A 23,307-nucleotide genomic window follows, 5' to 3' on the forward strand; every position below is an offset into this window, starting at 1 on the left:
TCCGTCTGATTAAAACTTAGGGGAACACAGTAGCATGGATAGGCGATGTGTCTGAATGGTAATGAACTCAACTGATAAAAGACAAAATACGCCATTCTCCAATTCTTGTACAGTTCTCTCGACAAAAATGCTTGCTGCAAACCAACAGCTTTGCTGTATCGGCCATGACAGCATCACAAGGAAAAACATGCAACAATCCCCGTGGATCATAGAAGCACGTGCTCTCATGAGTAATTAAGAAGCAGCATCTTCTCATAGGATAAGAAAACTCAGCTATGAATAATAATGAGAGACTAATGCGTCATCACTCCACTAGCAGATTTTGCGATACGTCAAGGATTTTAATCCCTCCCCAAAAATTAGTTTAAACCCGGATGATCCTGTTTTCCCTACAATTAAAACTGGCAGGTGCTAACGCTGTCTTAATTGATGCTCAACACACACAAATCTGTTAAAATCTCCAAAACAGTACTCCAGGGTGTCTTGAACCTTTAAGGAAAAACTTTGACAGATTATTTCTGAAAACAAGACAACAGTATTTTTACATGTCTAGAAAATGTGTCTTGATTTAACAATGTTTAGATGAAACAAAAAAATTGTAAGAAAAGTACTTTTGCAGAATATGACGTCTTTCTTTCTTTCTTTCTTTCTTTCTTTCTTTCGCCCAAAATGTTTCCCAAAAACATGAGTGTTCATAATAAAGTGTCTGGTGCATATGGAGAGAAGAGAGTGTTTCCTAAAGGTGGTTTGTCTGGTTCACTCACCATGACACAAGATAAACAGGATATGTCCATGTATGCCTAATCTTCTGATGCACTACATTTCTATTATAGAATTTTTGTCAATTTCCGTGACGTCTTTGAAGAACAACAGCATAAACTACAACAACAATGATTACCTTAGGTACTGATTATGTGCGTCATTCAGTGTTCAATGCTCCCGAAGAGAGTTTAAATACATTTTACGTCACATTTATTGCCATACTAATGAAAGCTGCAGCAGGTAAATCACCTCAGATCTTGAAAATAAAGCAACTAGCAGATGCTTTGAGAATTAAACTATGATTCAGTGCAAACCAACAATGGGCTATAGGTGAATTAAATAAACTAAATTGGCCGGTGTATATACGTGAATATGGGAATGTATGGGTGTTTCCCAGTACTGGGTTGCAGCTGGAAGGCCATCCGCTGCGTAAAACATATGCGGTAATAGTTGGCGGTTCATTCCACTGTGGAGACCACTTCTAAATAGGAGACTAAGCTGAAGAAAAATGAATGAATGAACGGTTTAATAGGGATTAATTAGATGAATTACTCCCATTTCATCGGGAGTACAGTTGCTTTGTATTGAATTGGCACGGAACGAACTGCCAATTACCCTGGCATATGTTTTATTATTGATTAAATGGTTCTTTTAACTGTTCAATCACTGATTATGTTTACAATTCTGCAATCCTTTTGCTACACTTGTTTTTTTTTGACTCATTTGCACATCCTTGCCCATAACAATGGCCCTGAAGTGGACAGATCTTGCATTATTAAGGTTAACGATTAATTGGTCGTTAATTTAAATGACAATTGATTATGGGAATCAGTGGAAATTGACATTCCCATTAGGACCTTTTAAACTAGCATAATGAAAGACTTTCACCAAACATCCCAAGCTGCTTAAGCATGTATTCTCATTATACTGAGGTAGAAATGACTGAACGCTTTTGTGATCTGAGCCCAAAAGAAGCTGATTCTGGAGCATTAATTGAAAATAATGCTGATCCTGGAGCAGTAAGTCAAACGGGTGGCAGGCTTTTTAACGTCTGAAATCATCCTCTGAAATAGTGGTATATTTTTTAATGAGGGTGATAGATGATCCAGCAGATTGGTGATGGGATGTCACACTGAATCAAATTCACTACATTTTCTATCTGCTGACATTGAGGAGAATTAATTTCTGCTGCCAAAGCAAGGACACTGCATTCGATGACCCCTACTGAATATACCCAAGTTCAGTATCTATGTAAAGCTTAGGATTTCCCCTTTCAGGACCATAAATTCCACACAACGTTATTACATTGGTAAGATAGAGAGCCTTAAATCAAACCTGTCTCACATCAACAATGGTTTCCTCTTAGCAACAGCCAGTAAAAGCACCTCTGATTGGCTGTTGACTTCTATAAATGCAGAGTGTAAACAATATGTGGGTTCTGAGGTAGCGCATTTGTTATATATTATATAATTCGCAATAATTTGGTGATACAAAAAAATAGCAAATCATTTGGAAGATGACAGAATGTCCAAAGATGTCTTTGAAAAGGAGAATCCCCTGGAAGAGGACAAATCTGACCAATGTTTGGACCATCATGACTCCTTTATGGAAAGTTCTGCCATGTAAAATGTATTTCATAGTTTTTCGATTTCTGCTCCCAAAGCAAGGACGTTGCATTCGATGACCCCTACTGAATATATGTGTGTGTGAGGAAGGAACGTCTGCTTTCCATCCGCTTTCATCTGGCATGCTGTTTTCCTCCTCTTCTTCTCGTCCATGTGTTTCTCTGTAGCTCTTATTACTGGCAGATGGAATTGGTAGATTCCAATCAATGTTCTTCTTTGACTAATTACTCTGACAAAGATGGTGAGGATCCAGATGAATAGATGCCTGCTGAGCATGCCTGGCAACACTCAACACACATATGCCAAATATATCTTCATGAGCAGCTAGGAATCTGCAGTATAATGATTCTCTGTTAAACACTTACCAGGAGATGATCTGCTATGATGGCTTTGGATTTAGGTCACGGTAAAGACTCACCGCAAACTTTTTTCCACCCTTCACTTGAGGGTAAAAAGACGGGCTTGTGATTCTGCAGTGTTGTTTAGATGAATATTTAAATATGTGCTATTCTCTTTTCACTAATAATGCAAGGAGTGATGAGGATATGTTTGGAACTATACAATAAGTCAAGTCATGTATATTCATATAGATCAATTGTCTCAAACTTAATTCCTGGTGGGCCGCAGCTCTGCATAGTTTACCTCCAACCACCTCCAATTAAAGCCTGCTCGATAGTCTCCAGTAGTCTTGAACACCTTGATTAGTTGGATCAGCTGTGTTTGATTAGGATTGAAGCAAAACTGTGCAGAGCTGCGGCCCTCCAGGAATCCAGTTTAGGATCTGTGATATAGATCAGGGGTGCCCAAACTCGGTCTTGGAGAGACAGTGTCCTGCAAAGTTTAGTTCTAACCCCAATCAGACATGCCTGGACTGGCTAATCAAGCTCTTTCTAGGTTCTCTAGAAACATCCATGCAGTTGTGTTGAGACAAGTTGGAGCTAAAATCTGCAGGACACCGGCCCTCCAGGGCCTAGTTTGGACACTCCTGTACTAGGCCTTCTAGAAACATCCTTGCAGGTGTTTTGAAGCGAATTGTAGCAAATTGAGCTGCGGCCCTCCGGGAATCCAGTTTATGACCTATGATATATATCAGGGGTGCGCAAACTCGGTCTTAGAGGGTGGGTGTCCGGCAAAGTTTAGTTCTAACCCCAACCAGACACACCTGGGCTAGCTAACCAAACTTATACTAGGCCAGGGGTGTCCAAACTCGGTCCTGGTTGGCCGGTGTCCTGCAAAGTGTAGTTCCAACCCCAATCAGACACACCTGGGCTAGCTAATCAAGCTCTTACTAGGCCAGCAATGCCCAAACTCGGTCCTGGAGAGCTGGTGTGCTGCAAAGTTTAGTTCCAACCCCAATCAGACACACCTGTGCTAGCTAATCAAGCTTTTACTAGGCCAGGGGTGTCCAAACTCGGTCCTGGATGGCCGGTGTCCTGCAAAGTTTAGTTCCAACCCCAATCAGACACACCTGTGCTAGCTAATCAAGCTTTTACTAGGCCAGGAATGCCCAAACTCGGTCCAGGAGGGCTGGTGTCCTGCAAAGTTTAGTTCCAATCCCAATCAGACACACCTGTGCTACCTAATCAAGCTTTTACTAGGCCAGGGGAGTCCAAACTAGGTCCTGGATGACGGTGTCCTGCAAAGTGTAGTTTCAACCCCAATCAGACACACCTGGGCTAGCTAATCAAGCTCTTACTAGGCCAGGAATGCCCAAACTCGGTCAAGGAGGGCTGGTGTCCCCATCCGTCCATCCATCCATCCATCCATCCATCCATCTATCTATCTATCTATGGAATACAAGGTACACACACACACTCACTTGTACAGCTATCTATATGGGGACATCCCATAGAAGTAATGATGTTTTTAATGTACATACTCTATATTTTATTTATCTGACCATCTAACCATCCATCTATCTATCTATCCATCCATCCATCCATCCATCCATCCATCCATCCATCCATCCATCCATCCATCCATCCATCCATCTATGGAATACAAGGTACAGACACACTCACTTGTACAGCTATCTATATGGGGACCTCCAATAGAAGTAATGATATTTTTAATGTACATACTGTATATTTTATTTATCTCACCATCTATCCATCCATCCATCCATCCATCCATCCATCCATCCATCCATCCATCCATCCATCCATCCATCCATCCATCCATCCATCCATCCATCCATCCATCCATCCATCCATCCATCCATCCATCCATCCATCTATCTATCTATCTATCTATCTATCTATCTATCTATCTATCTATCCATTCATTCACCCACTGTTCTGTCATTTATTTCCAATGTAAATTTTTACTTATACTTAAATGCCAAAAACTTCGCAGTCCGAAGAGAAATGGACTATTGTATGTTTTATTTATCATCATTCAGTGCTGTATTAATTGGTTACTGAGCAGCAATAAATAACACTTTAAAATATAAGGACTTTTCATGTGATTTACTGATCTAGTAGTGTTGTTTTGAAATCAATGAAGGCATAATAATCATTATAACCGTGATTATTCCTCAGACTATAATCATACAACCAAAATCTATAATCATTGCATCCCCAAAACCCACTCTCCGATGCCTTTTGGTAATATGTCATGTTAAAGTTCATATGTTTTGATCCTGCATCATATAATACTATATAAAACACCACCATCTTTTTATAATCACAAGCTCCCCTTTTCCCAAAATCCCCATTTGCATGTACCATCACACTTTTCACATGTACCACTGAGCTAATGAGCAGTAAAAAAAAACCAACTGGCATCACGACAGAGCAATCGAGCCGAAAAACTGGTCTCGGGATCCCTCAGGTTCTTCCAGCGTCAGTTTCTTTCCAGGTTTATTGAGTCACACTTGTAACCAATCCCTGCTCCACCGCCTAAAATCCAATTCATGGCAGTTTGTGCGAGAGAATTACAGCCACCTACGCTCGGCTCCAATGGCATTTTGCGAATCGTAAATGACCCCACGCAATAATACAACCTTATTAATGAATGTATTAGGAGCGATGCAACCCTGGAGCCTGTGGCACTGGGGAAAGTGCTTACCCGGTTTGTGAGCTTGGGTTGAATAAAAGGCTGAGGAGGATCCACACGCAGCAGACGCATGACGTGAGCTTGTGGAAAACGCCAGCCATAGCACTCTGAAGTCCTGAACGCCTGCAGAAAAAAATACAGATGAGAGGAAGCAGGGTGAGATCTTTCACAATATGGCATGAAAGCCCTGCCATATGGCGACTCAATTCTGAGAATCAAATACTAGAGCTATTCTGCTGTCGTATGTATGTTTTTGACTCTTCTAAAGCATCAAATTGAGTGATGTTAAACGACTGATTACAATTAATCACATCTGAGATTTAAAAAAATATGTATTTTGATAATAAATACAAGTGTATTGGGTATATTTATGTCATTATGCTTAAAAGGCACTTATTGTACGCCTTTTTCAAGATTTATTAGTCTTTTGTGCCTCCAGAATGTGAGACACACAATCTTTGATCAGAAAAAACTTGACATAAAATAGAAATAGATCACTGAGATCAGATTTGAGAAGCGGTGAGCCGATAATACAGCACATGCATGATTCAGCAGGTGAACCGAACACAAACAGTACACGGCAGCCTGCTGTGACTGAAGCAGACTCGAACAACTGCAGCGCAGGTAAACCGATGGCTTAAAGAGAGGATCAAAACAGAAAGTCATACTGGAATTTAAATAAGTGAATCAAGCTTCAGTTGGGTTGCAAAACTTAATCGTAAGAAACTCTTCAGATCATGCTGATGTTTTAACTGACTGAAATTAAGATTGCTGACTACATATTTTGATATGTTGAGTCCTAACATAGGAGGATTGTCTGGTTTGAGTTAAAGATCTGAATTGCTTCATGTTACTACTATCTAATCTCAGAAGCAGCCTTGCACACACAGCCTATTGTACTGTACTTAGAGCTGCTATCTTGTGGGTTGTTGTATTTGAATTTGAGGATGGGTGGATGGTAGTGGTCATGTGTCCTCTGAATACACGTTTTAAAAAATGTATCTTTGGTTGACTTACAATATTTATTCTGAGGATTTTGAATCTTACTAACAAATATCCTAATTTACATTTTTTTTTCTTTAAAAAACTAAAACTAAAACTAAAACTAAAACTAATACTGAAACTAATCAAATCTAAACTAAAACTAAAACTAATACTGAAACTAATCAAATCTAAACTAAAACTAAAACTAATACTGAAACTAATAAAATCTAAACTAAAACTAAAACTAATACTGAAACTAATAAAATCTAAACTAAAACTAAAACTAATACTGAAACTAATCAAATCTAAACTAAAACTAAGCAATTTCAAAATACAGAAACTAATAAAAACGAGCAATTCTGCCGAATTAAAAACTAATTGAACAAATTAAAAACGAATTAAAAGGAATTGAACGAATTAAAAACGAATTAAAAGGAATTGAACGAATTAAAAACGAATTAAAACCAATTGAACAAATTAAAAACGAATTAAAACCAATTGAACAAATTAAAAACAAATTAAAACAAATTGAACGAATTAAAAACGAATGAAAACCAATTGAACTAATTAAAAACGAATTAAAACCAATTGAACGAATTAAAAACGAATTAAAACTAATTGAACAAATTAAAAATGAATTAAAACTAATTGAACGAATTAAAAACGAATTAAAACTAATTGAACAAATTAAAAATGAATTAAAACTAATTGAACGAATTAAAAACGAATTAAAACTAATTGAACAAATTAAAAATGAATTAAAACTAATTGAACGAATTAAAAATGAATTAAAACGAATTGAACGAATTAAAAATGAATTAAAACGAATTGAACGAATTAAAAATGAATTAAAACTAATTGAACGAATTAAAACGAATTGAATTTGAAAAGAAAAAGTCAAAATGAAATGAAAACTAAAACTACTGAAAAATCTATTATAACTATTATAACCTAGGTGTGATTATAGCTTAACGCTGCAGGGCGGTACTAGTAAAAGGTACTGACATATATTACTGTAATCCTAGTCATATCCCCCATAGCAAATGAATCTAAAGTAAACAGTCACAGAAATTATCTAGTTCTGTTTTTAGATTTAGTAGTTCATGTTTCTTTTTTTGATCATGGTTTAAAGGGCACAGTATTGGTTATTTTTTTAGAAAAGAAAATATAGTTATAGAATAATATCTAAATTAATACATGTCTTAATTATGATTCGTCTAATTATTTGATCATATTTGAAGTTCAAATGTATTATTACGCTATGAAATGCTGCTTCACTTACAGTGGCGCTTCTATTAGAGTTGTCAGCAGATTAAATCTTCTAATCACATTTACTTGCACGCTTTAGTGTGATTAATCACACCCTCATTGTGAAATTAGCATACACCATTAATCTTCTAAACACACTTATTTAGCCATTTTCTATGTCTAGCAAAGTGAAATATTAGAGTAAAGGATGATTGTCAGAAAACTGTAGTCTTTGATGATAAATTTCCACAGAAAAAAAATGGATATATGATAAAAAAGTCGATAAAATGCATGTATTTATCAACTAATTAAATAATAATAATAATAAAAAAACGTAATACCTAAAAAATTCAGGAAATTGGCTTATTTCGAGTTATTTCGGGTATTGGGCATGTTAAAAAGTAAGTAGTTTGTGGATTAGTGCTTATCGGAGATGCAAGTCATTTCAAATGATTCAGCTGGATTTGGTGAATTAGTTCAACCGGTTCACTTAGAAGATCCGGTTACAAAGAACGATTTGCTCGTGACCAGGATGACTAACACAGAAATAAAACCCATAATTGGGCACAAATGTGTTAAATTAATACACTTATGTCTCTGCTCGGGTCGTATTTAATGCTGCCGTCATGCTGCGGTCATGTCCACTTGTTGTTTTTGTCGCGGGAGCAACAGCAAGCATGACTGGAGGAGGACCGGCTTGATCTGGCCAATGGCAGCAGGATTACAGACTCTGAGGTGCCCACACAATCTCACGCCAATTCGTAACTTTTTGATTTAGTGGCTAATTCGTATGATGTAATTTGTACAATTTAGTATGATTTGCTCATCCCCCAAAGATGGTTGAGTTTAGGTTTGAAGTTAGGTGTCACGCCTCCTTTTTAAAATTGTACAATTTCGTACGATTCATACAAATTCGTACGAATTAGCCACTAAACTGACAAAACGTAAAATACTTACGTTTTCTCGTGAGATCTGGCTGGAGGTGCCGTACGGGTCAAACACTGGCAGCGCGAAGTAAATAGATTTACTTTTCAAAGGCTTACAGTAAGATTATGTATTAAGTACATTTACAAAGATGAAAACGAAAGACGTTTTTTGCTATCATTTTAGTTAGTTTTGTATGTGCATAATACAGTTTTAGTTTGTTCTAGTTTTTAAAAACTCTCGTTTTTATTTTTATTTCAATTAACGAAAATATTTTTTTTAATTATAGTTTTAGTTTTTTCGTTCGTTTTCGTTAAGTATAACAACCTTGAACCACACTAGAATTGGAGCTTGCGAAATACCGTCATTGAAGAGTGGTCGATTGTGCCATATTTTACATTTCTGTACAGAGAGGTCATGTTTTGGTCTTCATGGAATCACATGATGCCATTTCACAGGTCAGAGAATAACTAATTGAACAAATTAAAAACGAATTAAAAGGAATTGAACGAATTAAAAACGAATTAAAACCAATTGAACAAATTAAAAACGAATTAAAACCAATTGAACAAATAAAAAACAAATTAAAACGAATTGAACGAATTAAAAACGAATGAAAACCAATTGAACTAATTAAAAACAAATTAAAACCAAACTAAAAAGTTTTAGTTTGTTCTAGTTTTTAAAAACTCTCGTTTTAATTTTTATTTCAATTAACGAAAATGTTTTTTCAATTATAGTTTTAGTGTTTTCGTTCGTTTTCGCTAAGTATAACAACCTTGAACCACACTAGAATTGGAGCTTGCGAAATACCGTCATTGAAGAGTGGTCGATTGTGCCATATTTTACATTTCTGTACAGAGAGGTCATGTTTTGGTCTTCATGGAATCACATGATGCCATTTCACAGGTCAGAGAATAAGCTTGAACTTTGCAATGCAGGGACATGCAAAACTTTTCGCACAAGCTTGCGCTTCCAGTATGACACATTCACATGCGTATAAACGAAAACCTAAGGGGCGAAAAATGCAGTGTGACCACAGCTTTAGCTGTACCAAAGTCCCTTGAAGGCAAGTAATTTCAATCGGTGGCCATCTTTGAAATGCCTCTTGGGCTGTATGCTTGGGCTTTCTGTCCGAATCATTGAATGTAAGAAATATGGACAACGCGACATCGTCTTTTCCCATTGAACGCTTTGAATGCAAAACACCTCATGACGGGCACAAACTGTCGCAAAACACTGCTGAAATTGGAGCCTGGGCATGCGCAGAAGGGACTACCAGATGGAGCCAGAGGTGGAGCCACAGAATTAAGCTTCCAACCGAACGCTTGTACGCCACATTAACCACGCCCCCCGAACTTCTCATTTGACCACCCGTATCTGCACTGTAACAAAGGCTCGCTAATATAAATATAAGCACTTACATTTAATAATATGTAACAATGATTTATTAAAAACTGTGTGATGTAAGCTGTTATAATTTAATAAAAACAATAGATGTTGGACAGCACAAATAAACACTCTTTCACATGCTCTAGCCTGATTTAGACTCAGCTATAAGCACATAACATATTTCTTTTAGAACAGAGTTGTTGGCATTTGTTATCTTCACAGGGGTATAAATAACATTTGTAAAATATGAACAATAACATTTAAACAACACACACATTTTTAGAAAGGTTTTTATGTTTAATTAGCAATCAACAGGACCCAAAATATACGCACCATGGACAGCTATTTGCCATGCGGGAAAAATCATGTGCTTAAAAGATAAACACAGCAAGATTTCTAAATATCAACAGGATATTTACACATCCCATCCCTGCACTTTATAAAATAATCCTCGTCACAATAAACTTTGCAGTATTACTATATCAACTGATGTCTACCAGCTGCTGCAACATCGCTTTTTTATTTGTATTTTTTTCTGTTTTCATTTGGTTTATTCGATGAATTAATATCCGGCAAAGTGGAATTTACATTCATTTTAATATTTATTAGGTGTTTTTAAATAAAAAGCCAACAGTAAATAATGCATATAATATATAACATTACAGCTCTATTTGTTATATAAGATTCTGCTTCTAGAACATTAATATTTTATAACAGCAAACTCAGTAGATTAACTCGACAACATGCCGAAACTCTAAATGTCAGAGACGTCCTTTAAATCAAGTTCAAATATCATTACAGGAGATCGATGTGGAGATCGGCTAACATTCGATTTGGCTTCCTAATTATCATTTCAGACCCATGAAAAGAATTACTACTAGATAATGATCATCTGTTATTTTTCCAGTCTTGACTAAAGTTTTGCATGCATCAGCACACAACAACAACTAAGATGAAGCCGTTGAAGCTCAAACAGTGATCCATCAGATTTGTAGGTCAGAATATATGGTTTACCGCTGAACTCATTTTATAATGGTAAAATAACACAGAAATGGATTAATAACACTTCAATCTCCTCCTGAAGGTCCGACGGTCTGCTTTAAGAAGCTGTCAATCACAAGAGTCAATCACGATGACACGCCCCATTTTTATAGCATTAAATTGCTGGCTAAAAGCATACTGTTTACAAAAATGAACATCTGAACCTATATCAGCATAACCAGCGCCTTATGGCTCGTTTCCACTGACTGGTACGGTACGGTTTGGTTTGGTACGGGTCACCTTTATCAGGCTTGCGTTTCCACTAACAAGGGTACCCTTTTGGTGGGCGTGGTGTACGACAGAAAGTTTCAGTCGACGTCATTCTCGCTCGAGGAAATGTCTACAATAAAGCTGTATGGGTCGTTCACATATCATATGAGAAGCTCTTCTCACAACACAGATGCTTTACACACATAAATACTTGTGTAGAAATGTTTATTACTAACTTTTCTATGAACATGAGTTGATTATAACTGCAGATCAATGACGAAATAGCCTACTGTAACATCTGTAATTATATTAAATAACTAAATAAATGAACATATATAAACACATTCAGCCACTTACAGTCTCTGATATGATACCAACTACAGAAGAACACACACAGCAGACATTTCATCCGTATTTAGGTTCAAAACAACACAAAATATAGCCTACAGTCAGTGTAAACCTCTTATCTGTGTATGTAAGCTTCAGCTGCACATGTAGCCTCTGTTAGACAGTAATTCCATCATTCCCAGTTCATATTAGTCCAAAATGTGGAGATAATAAGTTAGTTATACATGGCATTTTGTTCGCGTTTGCTGAAAAAATAATGTGCTCCTTTTTCCCCGGCTTCTCCTTTGTTTCTTCACGCTTCACTCTCGCGTTTGTCAGTGTCTGACAGGATCGGGTTTCAAAAGCACATCAATAATGAAGCGCAGGTTATTAAAAAGTGGTACGGTACGGTTCGGTTCGGTACGCTTTTTGACAGTGGAAACGGCCATAAAAGCGTACCAAACCAAACCGAACCGTACCGTACCACTCAGTGGAAACGGGCCAATAATTGGCCAAAAACTATCTTTCAGGACATTTTATAGCAAGTTTCATTATATTTTTTAGTATTATTTGGGCTCAAGTCTCGTTCATTTACATGGAGGAGGCGGGCTTTATGACTTGTACTGCAGCCAGCCCCCAGGGGGCGATCTAACGGCCGGGAGTGTCACTCAAAATCAGGCGTGTGGCACACTTGGTCTGAATGGGGAAACATTAAATTCTCCAAAACTGCATGCCGAGCTTATGATTACATCACATATTTGAAACCACCAATAAAATGAAACAACAACCGTCTCTAAATGCTGAAATCCCTTTTTAAATCTATTTGTTTTGTTTTCTTCATGTCATTTATGCCACTGTCATTTTTACAGTATGTCTAACAATCTCTTTGGGAGGAAGTGAAGACGTGCCAGAGTAAGAAGGCGACGCGCTTGTGACAAGCGTTTGCCGGATCCCACTGTGCGGAGCGCTACTGCAGGAATTTGATTAAACTGTCTGGAGATGCTTTGCTCTGATAGCCTGCCAGATTTCAGCCTGCAGTCACACTTTCTCCGTTAACTTCTGCAGAACCTTCTCTTTATGGATGTGTATCTCTATCTACAGCCGCTGGAGGCCAGAGCGTCTCTGATAGCAGGCTTGAAAGTGTTTTCCCTTGTATCATTTTGTGAGGAAGATTAATAGGAGCATTTATATGCACGCCGCATTGAGTGCACAGAGAATTAGGAGTGGACTTCAGTCTAATTGCGAAGAGCCAAACAGAGAGCTGCAATCCCAACACCAAGTCAACAAACACCAAGCCATTTCTTTAACAAAGGTATTGTTCGGGAGGGCATTGCATTAAGAGCACAATAAGGTTGTATTGTACACATCTGTTAAGGTTAATGTTAACCTTAACATATGTTAAAGGGGTCCTATCATGCAAAAATCACTGTTATACGGGATTTAAACACAGTTGTTTGTCAGCAGTGTGTGAATATAAGCAGCTTCCAATGGTAAAAATGTATTAATTGTATTGTTTATAATCAGGCTTGATAAAATCAGTCTGCTGAAACACTTTGATTGACGTTCTCCCTTTGTATGATGTCATCAGAGGGAGAAAGCTCCGCCACAGTCCCTTTAAGGCAAGTCATTTTACTCGGTGGCCATCTTTGAAACGCCTCTTGTCAGTATGCGCGGGCATTCTGTATGAATGGGGAAACATTATATTCTCCAAAACTACTTGCCAAGCTTACGATTACACTTCATATTACGAATAAGCAATAAAATTAAACAACAACTGTCTATTTAGTTTCGTTTGTAAATGTTCGTATCACACAAAATCTGCAGAAACTCACGTCTGGTCCAAGCCCCTCCCCCAGAGAATCATCATTCTATAGTGATCGCTGATTGGCTCGTGTACTAGAAGGCGGGCTTTCTTTGTAATATATTGATCGCTGATTGGCTCGTGTACTAGAAGGCGGGCTTTCTTTGTAATATATTGATCGCTGATTGGCTCCTGTACAAGAAGGCGGGTTTTATTTGCAATATATTGATCGCTGATTGGCTCCTGTACTAGAAGGCGGGCTTTATTTGTAATATATTGATCGCTGATTGGCTCCTGTACAAGAAGGCGGGCTTTATTTGCAATATATTGATCACTGATTGGCTCCTGTACTAGAAGGTGGGCTTTGTTTGTAATATATTGATCGCTGATTGGCTCCTGTACTAGAAGGCTGGCTTTATTCGGCATATAGCAATCGATGATTGGCTCCTGTACTAGAAGGCGGGCTTTATTTGCAATATATTGATTGCTGATTGGCTCCTGTACTAGAAGGCGGGCTTTATTTGCAATATATTGATCGCTGATTGGCTCTTGTACTAGAAGGTTGGGTTTACTTGCAATATAATGATCGCTGATTAGCTCTTGTACTAGAAGGCGGGCTTTATTTGCAATATATTGATCGCTGATTGGCTCTTGTACTAGAAGGTTGGCTTTACTTGCAATATATTGATCGCTGATTGGCTCCTGTACTAGAAGGCGGGCTTTGTTTGTAATATATTGATCGCTGATTGGCTCCTGTACTAGAAGGCAGGCTTTATTCAGCATATAGCAATCGATGATTGGCTCCTGCACTAGAAGGTGGGTTTTATTTTGCAATATATTGATCGCTGATTGGCTCTTGTACTAGAAGGTGGGCTTTATTTGTAATATATTGATCGCTGATTGGCTCCTGTACTAGAAGGTGGGCTTTATTTGTAATATATTGATCGCTGATTGGCTCCTGTACTAGAAGGCGGGCTTTATTCGGCATATAGCAATTGATGATTGGCTCCTGTACTAGAAGGTGGGCTTTATTTGCAATATATTGACCGCTGATTGGCTCCTGTACTAGAAGGTGGGCTTTATTTGCAATATATTGACCGCTGATTGGCTTCTGTACTAGAAGGTGGGCTTTATTTGCAATATATTGATCGCTGATTGGCTCCTGTACTAGAAGGTGGGCTTTATTTGTAATATATTGGTCGCTGATTGGCTCCTGTACTAGAAGGCGGGCTTTATTTGCAATATATTGACCGCTGATTGGCTCCTGTACTAGAAGGCTGGCTTTATTCGCCATATAGCGATCGCTGATTGGCTTCTGTACTAGAAGACAGGGCTTCATTCGCCATATTGACAGTTACACTTTTCCCCATTCAATGCTATACGAGTGACACGTCTTGTGTATTATATAGTCTTTGGCCCCGCCCACTAATGACCATCTCTCCCTCATTAGCATAGACAGCCCTGACATTATAGTTTACACAATATACTTCCTGAAGATAATTTTGTCTCATAAAGTAGTTACTTTTATAATCAGACATGTGATCAGCCGTCACCCTTATATTATAGGTGGGCATAGATCAATTTTTTTTATCTAGATTAATCCCACTGTAAAAGTCAATACATGAAGTAAACAGAAATGGAATTAAGACGTGAAGTATGCATATATAAGTGGCATTATTGAAGTAAACACCGCAATCAAACTATTACCGTTATGATATTTTCGCGATATTTTCCGACAAGATCCACACACGCGGCTGTCAGTAAAGGACCGCACGCACACACAACACGAAATGCGGAAGTTTTTTCTTTCCATTTGGTGTGCGTTATTAAATTCCATAACACTCTCATCAGTCCTTCCTCCTTATTTGCGTCTAATACCCCTGTTTGTCACGGGGGCATGAATGAAATGTTCATGAGTGATAGTGAAACTGCCCAACTGCAGTTAAAGTCACCCAAAATTACATTACAGCACTTCACGTAAACACCTTAATTATATTATTGTCTATTAAAGCAAATAACTAGATTCCAGATGTTGATATAAGCGTACTCAGTAGTTCTTCGAAGTGAAAGATCCAGAAGGGCGTCCTGCTGATTTGATTCACTTTTTTTGTCAGACGGCTTTCACTCACCGTCAATCATTTTAAACAGCACCCGCTCCATTTTATTTGTATATATTTTACAGGAACGCATAAACTCTACATGTTCCTGAAAGTCAGATGTGAAGCTAACATTAACCAGATTCACTCTAGTGAACTGCATCCATGTTAGCATGTCACGTTTGATCTGGTCATTTCACAGTAGGAATACACACAGATTCGAAGACTCGTTCTCGCCACCTACAGTGCAGTTCTGCCAGGTATACATCAAGGTGAAAGTCATCATAGCTTGCGTAGAATAGACCCGGCGATATTTTTGTAGTATTTGCATAGCAATTTTTGCTGTGCTCCTCATAGGGACAACAACTGCGTATGCTGAATACATTTTAAAGGATTAATGAAACTCTCTCACACACCCTCGCAGACTTCAGTTTGAGAGAAAAGACAGAGCTGAATTGAAGTCTCAGCACCTTTGACTGATCCGCCATCGTCAATGAGGAGAAATGAGATATTGCCCACGCTAGCTTCCCACGTCGACCCGCCGCTGTGCCTTATCTTAAATTAAAAGGTGAAAATACATTAAGTTCCAAGGTGCTTGTGGGCTTTTGCAGCAGTGCTACCCTTGATTTTATATCCTGCCTCCAGACATACACAGTAGAAACAGTGGGAGCATGGTAAATACGTCCTTCATCTACCCTATTGATCGCTCTTCCTTCATTCAAAACTGTGGCACTTCTCTACATCATGCTCCATCTACAGCACTGGCACAGTAAAATCTTCCTCTATTGCCATTTGATATTTGACATTCTGATGAGGCTTTTAGATTAGATATTAAATGCTAAGGTAATCATGATCGAATACATACATAGTAGACCATTTTGAGGGATGTAAACGAAAACAATGGTCCTAATGGATTTCCTGTTTTACATTTTTATTTTCCATGGCTTCTGAGACTCCAGAAAGGTCCACATATTGATAAATAATGTTATGACAGCTGTATTAACGTTAAGATATGATTGAATTGGGGAAAAATATACAGGAGAGCTAATAAATTTGACTTCAGATTGCTGTGCATATTATTATTCTGAAAACGTACCCCCGTATAGATTTCTGGAGAGCGTGAAATACGTCCCAGGAGCTGTTTTTTTTGCAGTTTTTCTTTTTGCGAATCCACTAGAGGTCGCTGTGTACACTTTTTCCACTCTCAAATTTCTCTTGCGAGTGCCAATCACGCCTGCTGTTCTCTTGTAAATCCACCAGAGGCCGCCGTCGAATGACCGAATGACCGACCAATCCCTGACCCACCCCCTTCTCTAAACCCAAGAGATAAGTTCTGTAAAGCACAGATGGACCAGCGTCCACTCACTTTACTAAACCCAACCACTGTGTTTTGAAAAGCAATCCAACAAAAGAAAAGCCCTCACGGCAGCCTGATTTTTTACCACATTTTCAGATTTTACCTCATTCTCACCCTGTTATTTATTTATATTTTTTGCTTTAGTTTTTGTCGTACTTGCTTTCTGGAACCGTTCTACTCAAACCCTATCATCGTGGTCAACTCCTTTTTGCGTCTGAAGTTTGTCGACGTACATGGTGAGCCACTGGGCAAACTGGTAACAGCAGAAAAGCTGTCTACACGGAGGTCAGCTGGTAAGCGAGAATAGGAACAGTGTCATACTGCCCCGTGGCGTTCATTTTAAAGACGAAATGCAGCAGTATGTATATATATATATATATATATATATATATATATATATATATATATATATATATATATATATACATATATATATATCCATTAAAGTGAAAATCAATGTACAAAATAATGTAAACTTGACTGTTGAGTCAATGAGTGGTTCATTTCCCCTTTAACATCCCATAATGCAATTCACAATCGTATATTTAAAGAATGTAGAAGTATGGAAACTGTTCATTAACAGATATTATGTACACCGTAGGGTATGGTTTATTTTGTGCTTTCAGGTTTAAGTCCCCACCAGGACATCAAAACAAGTATACACACATCCATGGTGAAGTCTTGTTTTGCCTGGCTGACATTTCTGAGCGTTTCCCCGATTACTTGTTTGGATTTCTGTATTTGCTCTCTGCTTTTGTGATGGTTTATTCTGCTGTTATTGACCTCTGCGGTGTTATAGGGATTCTGCTCTCCATTGTTTGCCTGTTTATCTTCATCGATCTGTTCTTTACCTACATGGCTCTTATCTGTTGTGATGTGACCCCGTCTGTTTATTTTACTCACGTTTATAATAAAAAGGCTGCAAAGGGATCCTTAATTCTCTGACCCTTTATTACAGACGGCTCATTTCAGAGTATTAAGAATACACAATGTAATGTTTATTTTGGTGGGCGGCACGATGGCACAGTGGTTAACACTGTCACAAGAAGGTCGCTGGTTCGCGTCCCGGCTGGGTCAGTTGGCATTTCTGTGTGGAGTTTGCATGTTCTCCCCGTGTGGGTGTGGGTTTCCTTCGGGTGCTCCGTTTTTCCCCACAGTCCAAACACATGCGCTATAGGGGAATTGGGAGCGCTAAATTGTCCATAGTGTTTGTGTGCGAATGAGTGTGTATGGGTGTTTCCCAGTACTGGGTTGCACCTGGAAGGGCATCCGCTGCGTAAAACATATGCTGGATAAGTTGGCGATTTATTCCGCTGTGGCCACCCCTGAAAGGGTTATGTGTGTATATTAAAAATGGGGTTAATGGATCTCAATTATTTCTATGTTTAAATATAACATTATAAATATCATGGCTTAGATTTGTGTGCCCAATTTTTAATAGTGTATGGACATAGGCCAAAAATTATAAATAATGAAGCTGTAATAATTATACTTATAATATAAAGGACTTGTTTTGCATCTCTTTTCTACAACTGTAAATACACAATATGGCTTGTGTTAAATGCTGTCAGTGTATCTTTATTGCACATTTCATCATACACTCAAATATGCAATAATGTATGCCTGTAAATGTTACAGATAATGCTGTATGTACAAAGAGAAAACGTCAGGACATGTGACTAAATGATGCACAAAATCATAAAATAAAATAAAAAATAAAAAATGAAATATCAAGTAAATAAAAATAAAATAATATAAAAATAAGAACATAAAAAAAATAAAAACAAAATAAAATAATAAGTAAATATTTATAAAAAAATAAATGAATTAATTAATTAATTAAAAAAAATAATTAAATAACATAAACTAAAAATAAAATAAAATAAAATAAAATAAAATAAAATAAAAATAAATAAAAATAGAAACATAAAAAAATAAAAACAAAATAAAATAATAAGTAAATATTTATTAAAAAATGTAAATAAATAAATTATTTAATTAAAAATAAATTCAAATAAATAACATTAACTAAAAATATAATAAAATAAAATAAAAATAAAATAAATAAAAATAAGAACATTAAAAAAATAAAAACAAAATATAACAATAAATAAGTAAATATTTATTTAAAAAATGTAAATAAAATAAAAAAAATAATTTAAAATAAATTCAATTAAATAACATAAACTAAAAATAAAATAAAAATAAATTAAATTAAAATAAATAAGAACAGAATAAAATAATACACTCTCAGAAATAAAGGTACGCAAGCTGTCACTGGGATGGTACCTTTTCCAAAGGTACAAATCTGTACCTCAAAGGTCCATATTAATACCTCAAGGGAACATATTAATCCTTAAAAATACAAAAGTGTTCCTCTTAAAATTTTTAGCTACTAATATATACTTTTGAGGTACCAATATGAACCCTTTAAGTACAAATGTGTATCTTTTGAAAAGGTACCACCCCAGTGACAGCTCGCGTACCTTTATTTCTGAGAGTGTAGGTGATGCAGTGGGTAGCAGCTGGGTCAGTTGGCATTTCTGTGTGGAGTTTGCATGTTCTCCCCGCGTTGGCGTGGCGTTTCCTCCGGGTGCTCAGGTTTCCCCCACAAGTTCAAAGACAAAGAAAATTAATTAATTAATTAATATAAAAAATGTATAAAAAATCCATAAATAATAAAACAATTAAAATAAAATATTAATAAATATAAATAAAATAACAAAATAAAAAAATTTAAATAAAATAAAATAACCAATAAAAATGTAAATTAATTAAATTTAAAAATAATATAAAAATTTAAAAAATACATTAAAGTAAAATAAAACTGAAATTATATTAAATTAAATAGCATAAAATAAAATTAATTAAAATTAAAATTAAACTAAAATAATAAATAAAAATTACATAAATAAAAAAATAAAAGAAACAAAATATTGAAAAACAAACAAAATAAATAATGTAAACAACATAAAACAAATAAAAAAATAAAAGAAACTATTAAATAAAGAAACATTTTATTAAAATAAATAAAAGAACAGAATAAAATAAAAATAAAAAACAAATAATAAAGCATAAAAATATAAATATGTATAAATTTAAATAAAATAAAAATATATAATAAAATCTAAATAAATTAATAAAATCTACAAAAATAAAAAATAAGTAAAATAACTAAGTGAAAAAACAATAAAGTAAAATTAAAATTAAACTAAAATAATAAAACAAATTACATCAATAATAAAATATAAAAATAATAAAATAAAATAAAATAAAATAAAATAAAATAAAATAAAATAAAATAAAATAAAATAAAATAAAATAAAATAAAATAAAATAAAATAAAATAAAAATCCAAGGTTTAAAATATTCACTACATAAACAGTAAACACTATATATAGTGTGGACTTACAAATTGTGAGCTTGCATTCTGTCATAGCTCTAAAGAAAATCCATTATTCAGTGTCTGCAGTGGTTCACACAGAAGTTAGAGAAAAAAGTTCATATGCCAAAGACTGGCAAAGCTACTCAAGTCAGGGAAAAACAAGCCAACAAAATGTGTTGTTGTGTAGCTGCTGAAAACTGTCAAAGCGTCAGAGAAAGGTCAAAACCCTTGACCAACTTTACGTACACGCCAAGCTGTGTCAGTAATTCTGTGCTGTTAGCTTGCCTGTCAGTCACTGTCCTCCACACACACACACACACACACACCGTAGTCTGGTGTGTGTCGGGCTAATTGAACACCATTAAATACACATGGCCTCAGGAGCATTGCTAGCATGATGGATACTGAATAATTTAAAAGCAGTTCATCTAAATGGAAAATTCCGAGCACTGCTGTTCTTATAACATAATCACAGCGTCGCGCTAGTATTTTTATTTTAGTCCTTATTAGCTTGTCTCACCGAGAGCTAAGGCTTCATAAACAACAACGTCTGAAAATTCACAGGGATTTAAAAACCTCCAAACTCATTTAATAAATGGGATAAAGCCTGAAAGTCTTTTTTTTATGAACAAAACAAGAGAGCTTAATTTGATCCCAGAAGATTGTCTGTAAAAGGATTTAATGTTCACTGTAACAAGGTTCGGGAGACGCAATGCTAACATCATGTTCTCCAAACATCAGAGTCAGGCATCCGTTATTACAATATATCAAGCACCCAAGGAATGAATATATAAATGAATTTATAAATTAAGGAATAAATGAACAAATGAACACATTAATGAATAAATAAATAGATAAAAAATAAATAAATAAATAAATAAATAAATAAATAAATAAATAAATAAATAAATAAATAAATAAATAAATAAATAAATAAATAAATAAATACTGTGAACAACCACCACCACGAAAATAAATGCATCAAAATTAAACCAATAACTAATTTCTATCACTGATGTTCAGGCTGCATGGAATTAAAACACAATTTTGTGTTACATAAGCATCTATTTATGAATTAGCAATATACAGCAATAATAGACATACATTAATATTGTCTATGGAATGCTATAGCCTGTAAAGATAATTAGGTGCCTTTACTTTAAATAAGTGAGTAAACCTGCTGCTTTTAAAGCGATTAGTTGACTTTACTTTAAATAAGTGAGTAAACCTGCTGCTTTTAAAGCGATTAGTTGACTTTACTCAAATTAATGAGTAAACCTGTTGCTTTTAAAGCGATTACTTGACTTTACTCAGATGAGTGAGTAAATCTGCTGCTTTTAAAGCGATTAGTTGACTTTACTTAAAAAAGTGAGTAAACCTGTTGCTTTTAAAGCGATTAGTTGACTTTACTCAAATAAGTGAGTAAACCTGTTGCTTTTAAAGTGATTAGTTGACTTTACTTAAAATAAGTGAGTAAACCTGCTGCTTTTATAGCGATTAGTTGACTTTACTTAAAATAAGTGAGTAAACCTGCTGCTTTTAAAGCGATTAGTTGACTTAAAATAAGTGAGTAAACCTGTTGCTTTTATAGCGATTAGTTGACTTTACTTAAAATAAGTGAGTAAACCTGTTGCTTTTAAAGCGATTAGTTGACTTTATTCAAATAAGTGAGTAAACCTGTTGCTTTTAAAGCGATTAGTTGACTTTACTCAAATCAGTGAGTAAGCCTGCTGCTTTTAAAGCGATTAGTTGACTTTACTCAAATAAGTGTGTAAACCTGCTGCTTTTAAAGCGATTAGTTGACTTTACTTAAAAAAGTGAGTAAACCTGCTGCTTTTAAAGCGATCAGTTGACTTTACTTAAATGAGTGAGTAAACCTGCTGCTTTCAAAGCGATTAGTTGACTTTACTCAAATAAGTGAGTAAACCTGCTGCTTTTAAAGCGATTAGTTGACTTTACTCAAATGAGTGAGTAAACCTGCTGCTTTTAAAGCGATTAGTTGACTTTACTCAAATAAGTGAGTAAACCTGTTGCTTTTAAAGCGATTAGTTGACTTTACTTAAAATAAGTGAGTAAACCTGTTGCTTTTATAGCGATTAGTTGACTTTACTTAAAATAAGTGAGTAAACCTGCTGCTTTTAAAGCGATTAGTTGACTTTACTTAAAATAAGTGAGTAAACCTGTTGCTTTTATAGCGATTAGTTCACTTTACTTAAAATAAGTGAGTAAACCTGTTGCTTTTAAAGCGATTAGTTGACTTTACTCAAATAAGTGAGTGAACCTGTTGCTTTTAAAGTGATTAGTTGACTTTACTTAAAATAAGTGAGTAAACCTGCTGCTTTTAAAGCGATTAGTTGACTTTACTTAAAATAAGTGAGTAAACCTGCTGCTTTTAAAGCGATTAGTTGACTTTACTTAAAAAAAGTGAGTAAACCTGCTGCTTTTAAAGCGATTAGTTGACTTTACTTAAAATAAGTGAGTAAACCTGCTGCTTTTAAAGCGATTAGTTGACTTTACTTAAAAAAGTGAGTAAACCTGCTGCTTTTAAAGCGATTAGTTGACTTTACTTAAAATAAGTGAGTAAACCTGTTGCTTTTAAAGCGATTAGTTGACTTTATTCAAATAAGTGAGTAAACCTGTTGCTTTTAAAGCGATTAGTTGACTTTACTTAAAATAAGTGAGTAAACCTGTTGCTTTTATAGCGATTAGTTGACTTTACTTAAAATAAGTGAGTAAAACTGTTGCTTTTAAAGCGATCAGTTGACTTTACTTAAAATAAGTGAGTAAACCTGTTGCTTTTATAGCGATTAGTTGACTTTACTTAAAATAAGTGAGTAAACCTGTTGCTTTTAAAGCGATTAGTTGACTTTACTTAAAATAAGTGAGTAAACCTGTTGATTTTAAAGCGATTAGTTGACTTTACTCAAATGAGTGAGTAAACCTGTTGCTTTTAAAGCGATCAGTTGACTTTACTTAAAATAAGTGAGTAAACCTGTTGCTTTTAAAGCGATTAGTTGACTTTACTCAAATGAGTGAGTAAACCTGTTGCTTTTAAAGCGATCAGTTGACTTTACTTAAAATAAGTGAGTAAACCTGTT

At 35.6% G+C, this 23,307-nt stretch overlaps 1 protein-coding gene across 1 annotated transcript in view; it reads right to left on the reverse strand.

Annotated features, from left to right (window-relative positions):
- gabra3 (gamma-aminobutyric acid type A receptor subunit alpha3) overlaps positions 1-23,307 on the reverse strand; it is a 301,027-nt gene that overhangs the window by 224,140 nt on the left and 53,580 nt on the right. The window contains exon 2 of the mRNA XM_056446783.1: positions 5,457-5,567. Coding sequence (XP_056302758.1) covers positions 5,457-5,545 — 89 coding nt within the window. The 5' untranslated portion in view covers positions 5,546-5,567. The remainder of the gene's footprint in view (positions 1-5,456; positions 5,568-23,307) is intronic.

Source organism: Danio aesculapii, chromosome 21 (genome assembly GCF_903798145.1).
Source record: "Danio aesculapii chromosome 21, fDanAes4.1, whole genome shotgun sequence".
Taxonomy (NCBI): domain Eukaryota; kingdom Metazoa; phylum Chordata; class Actinopteri; order Cypriniformes; family Danionidae; genus Danio; species Danio aesculapii.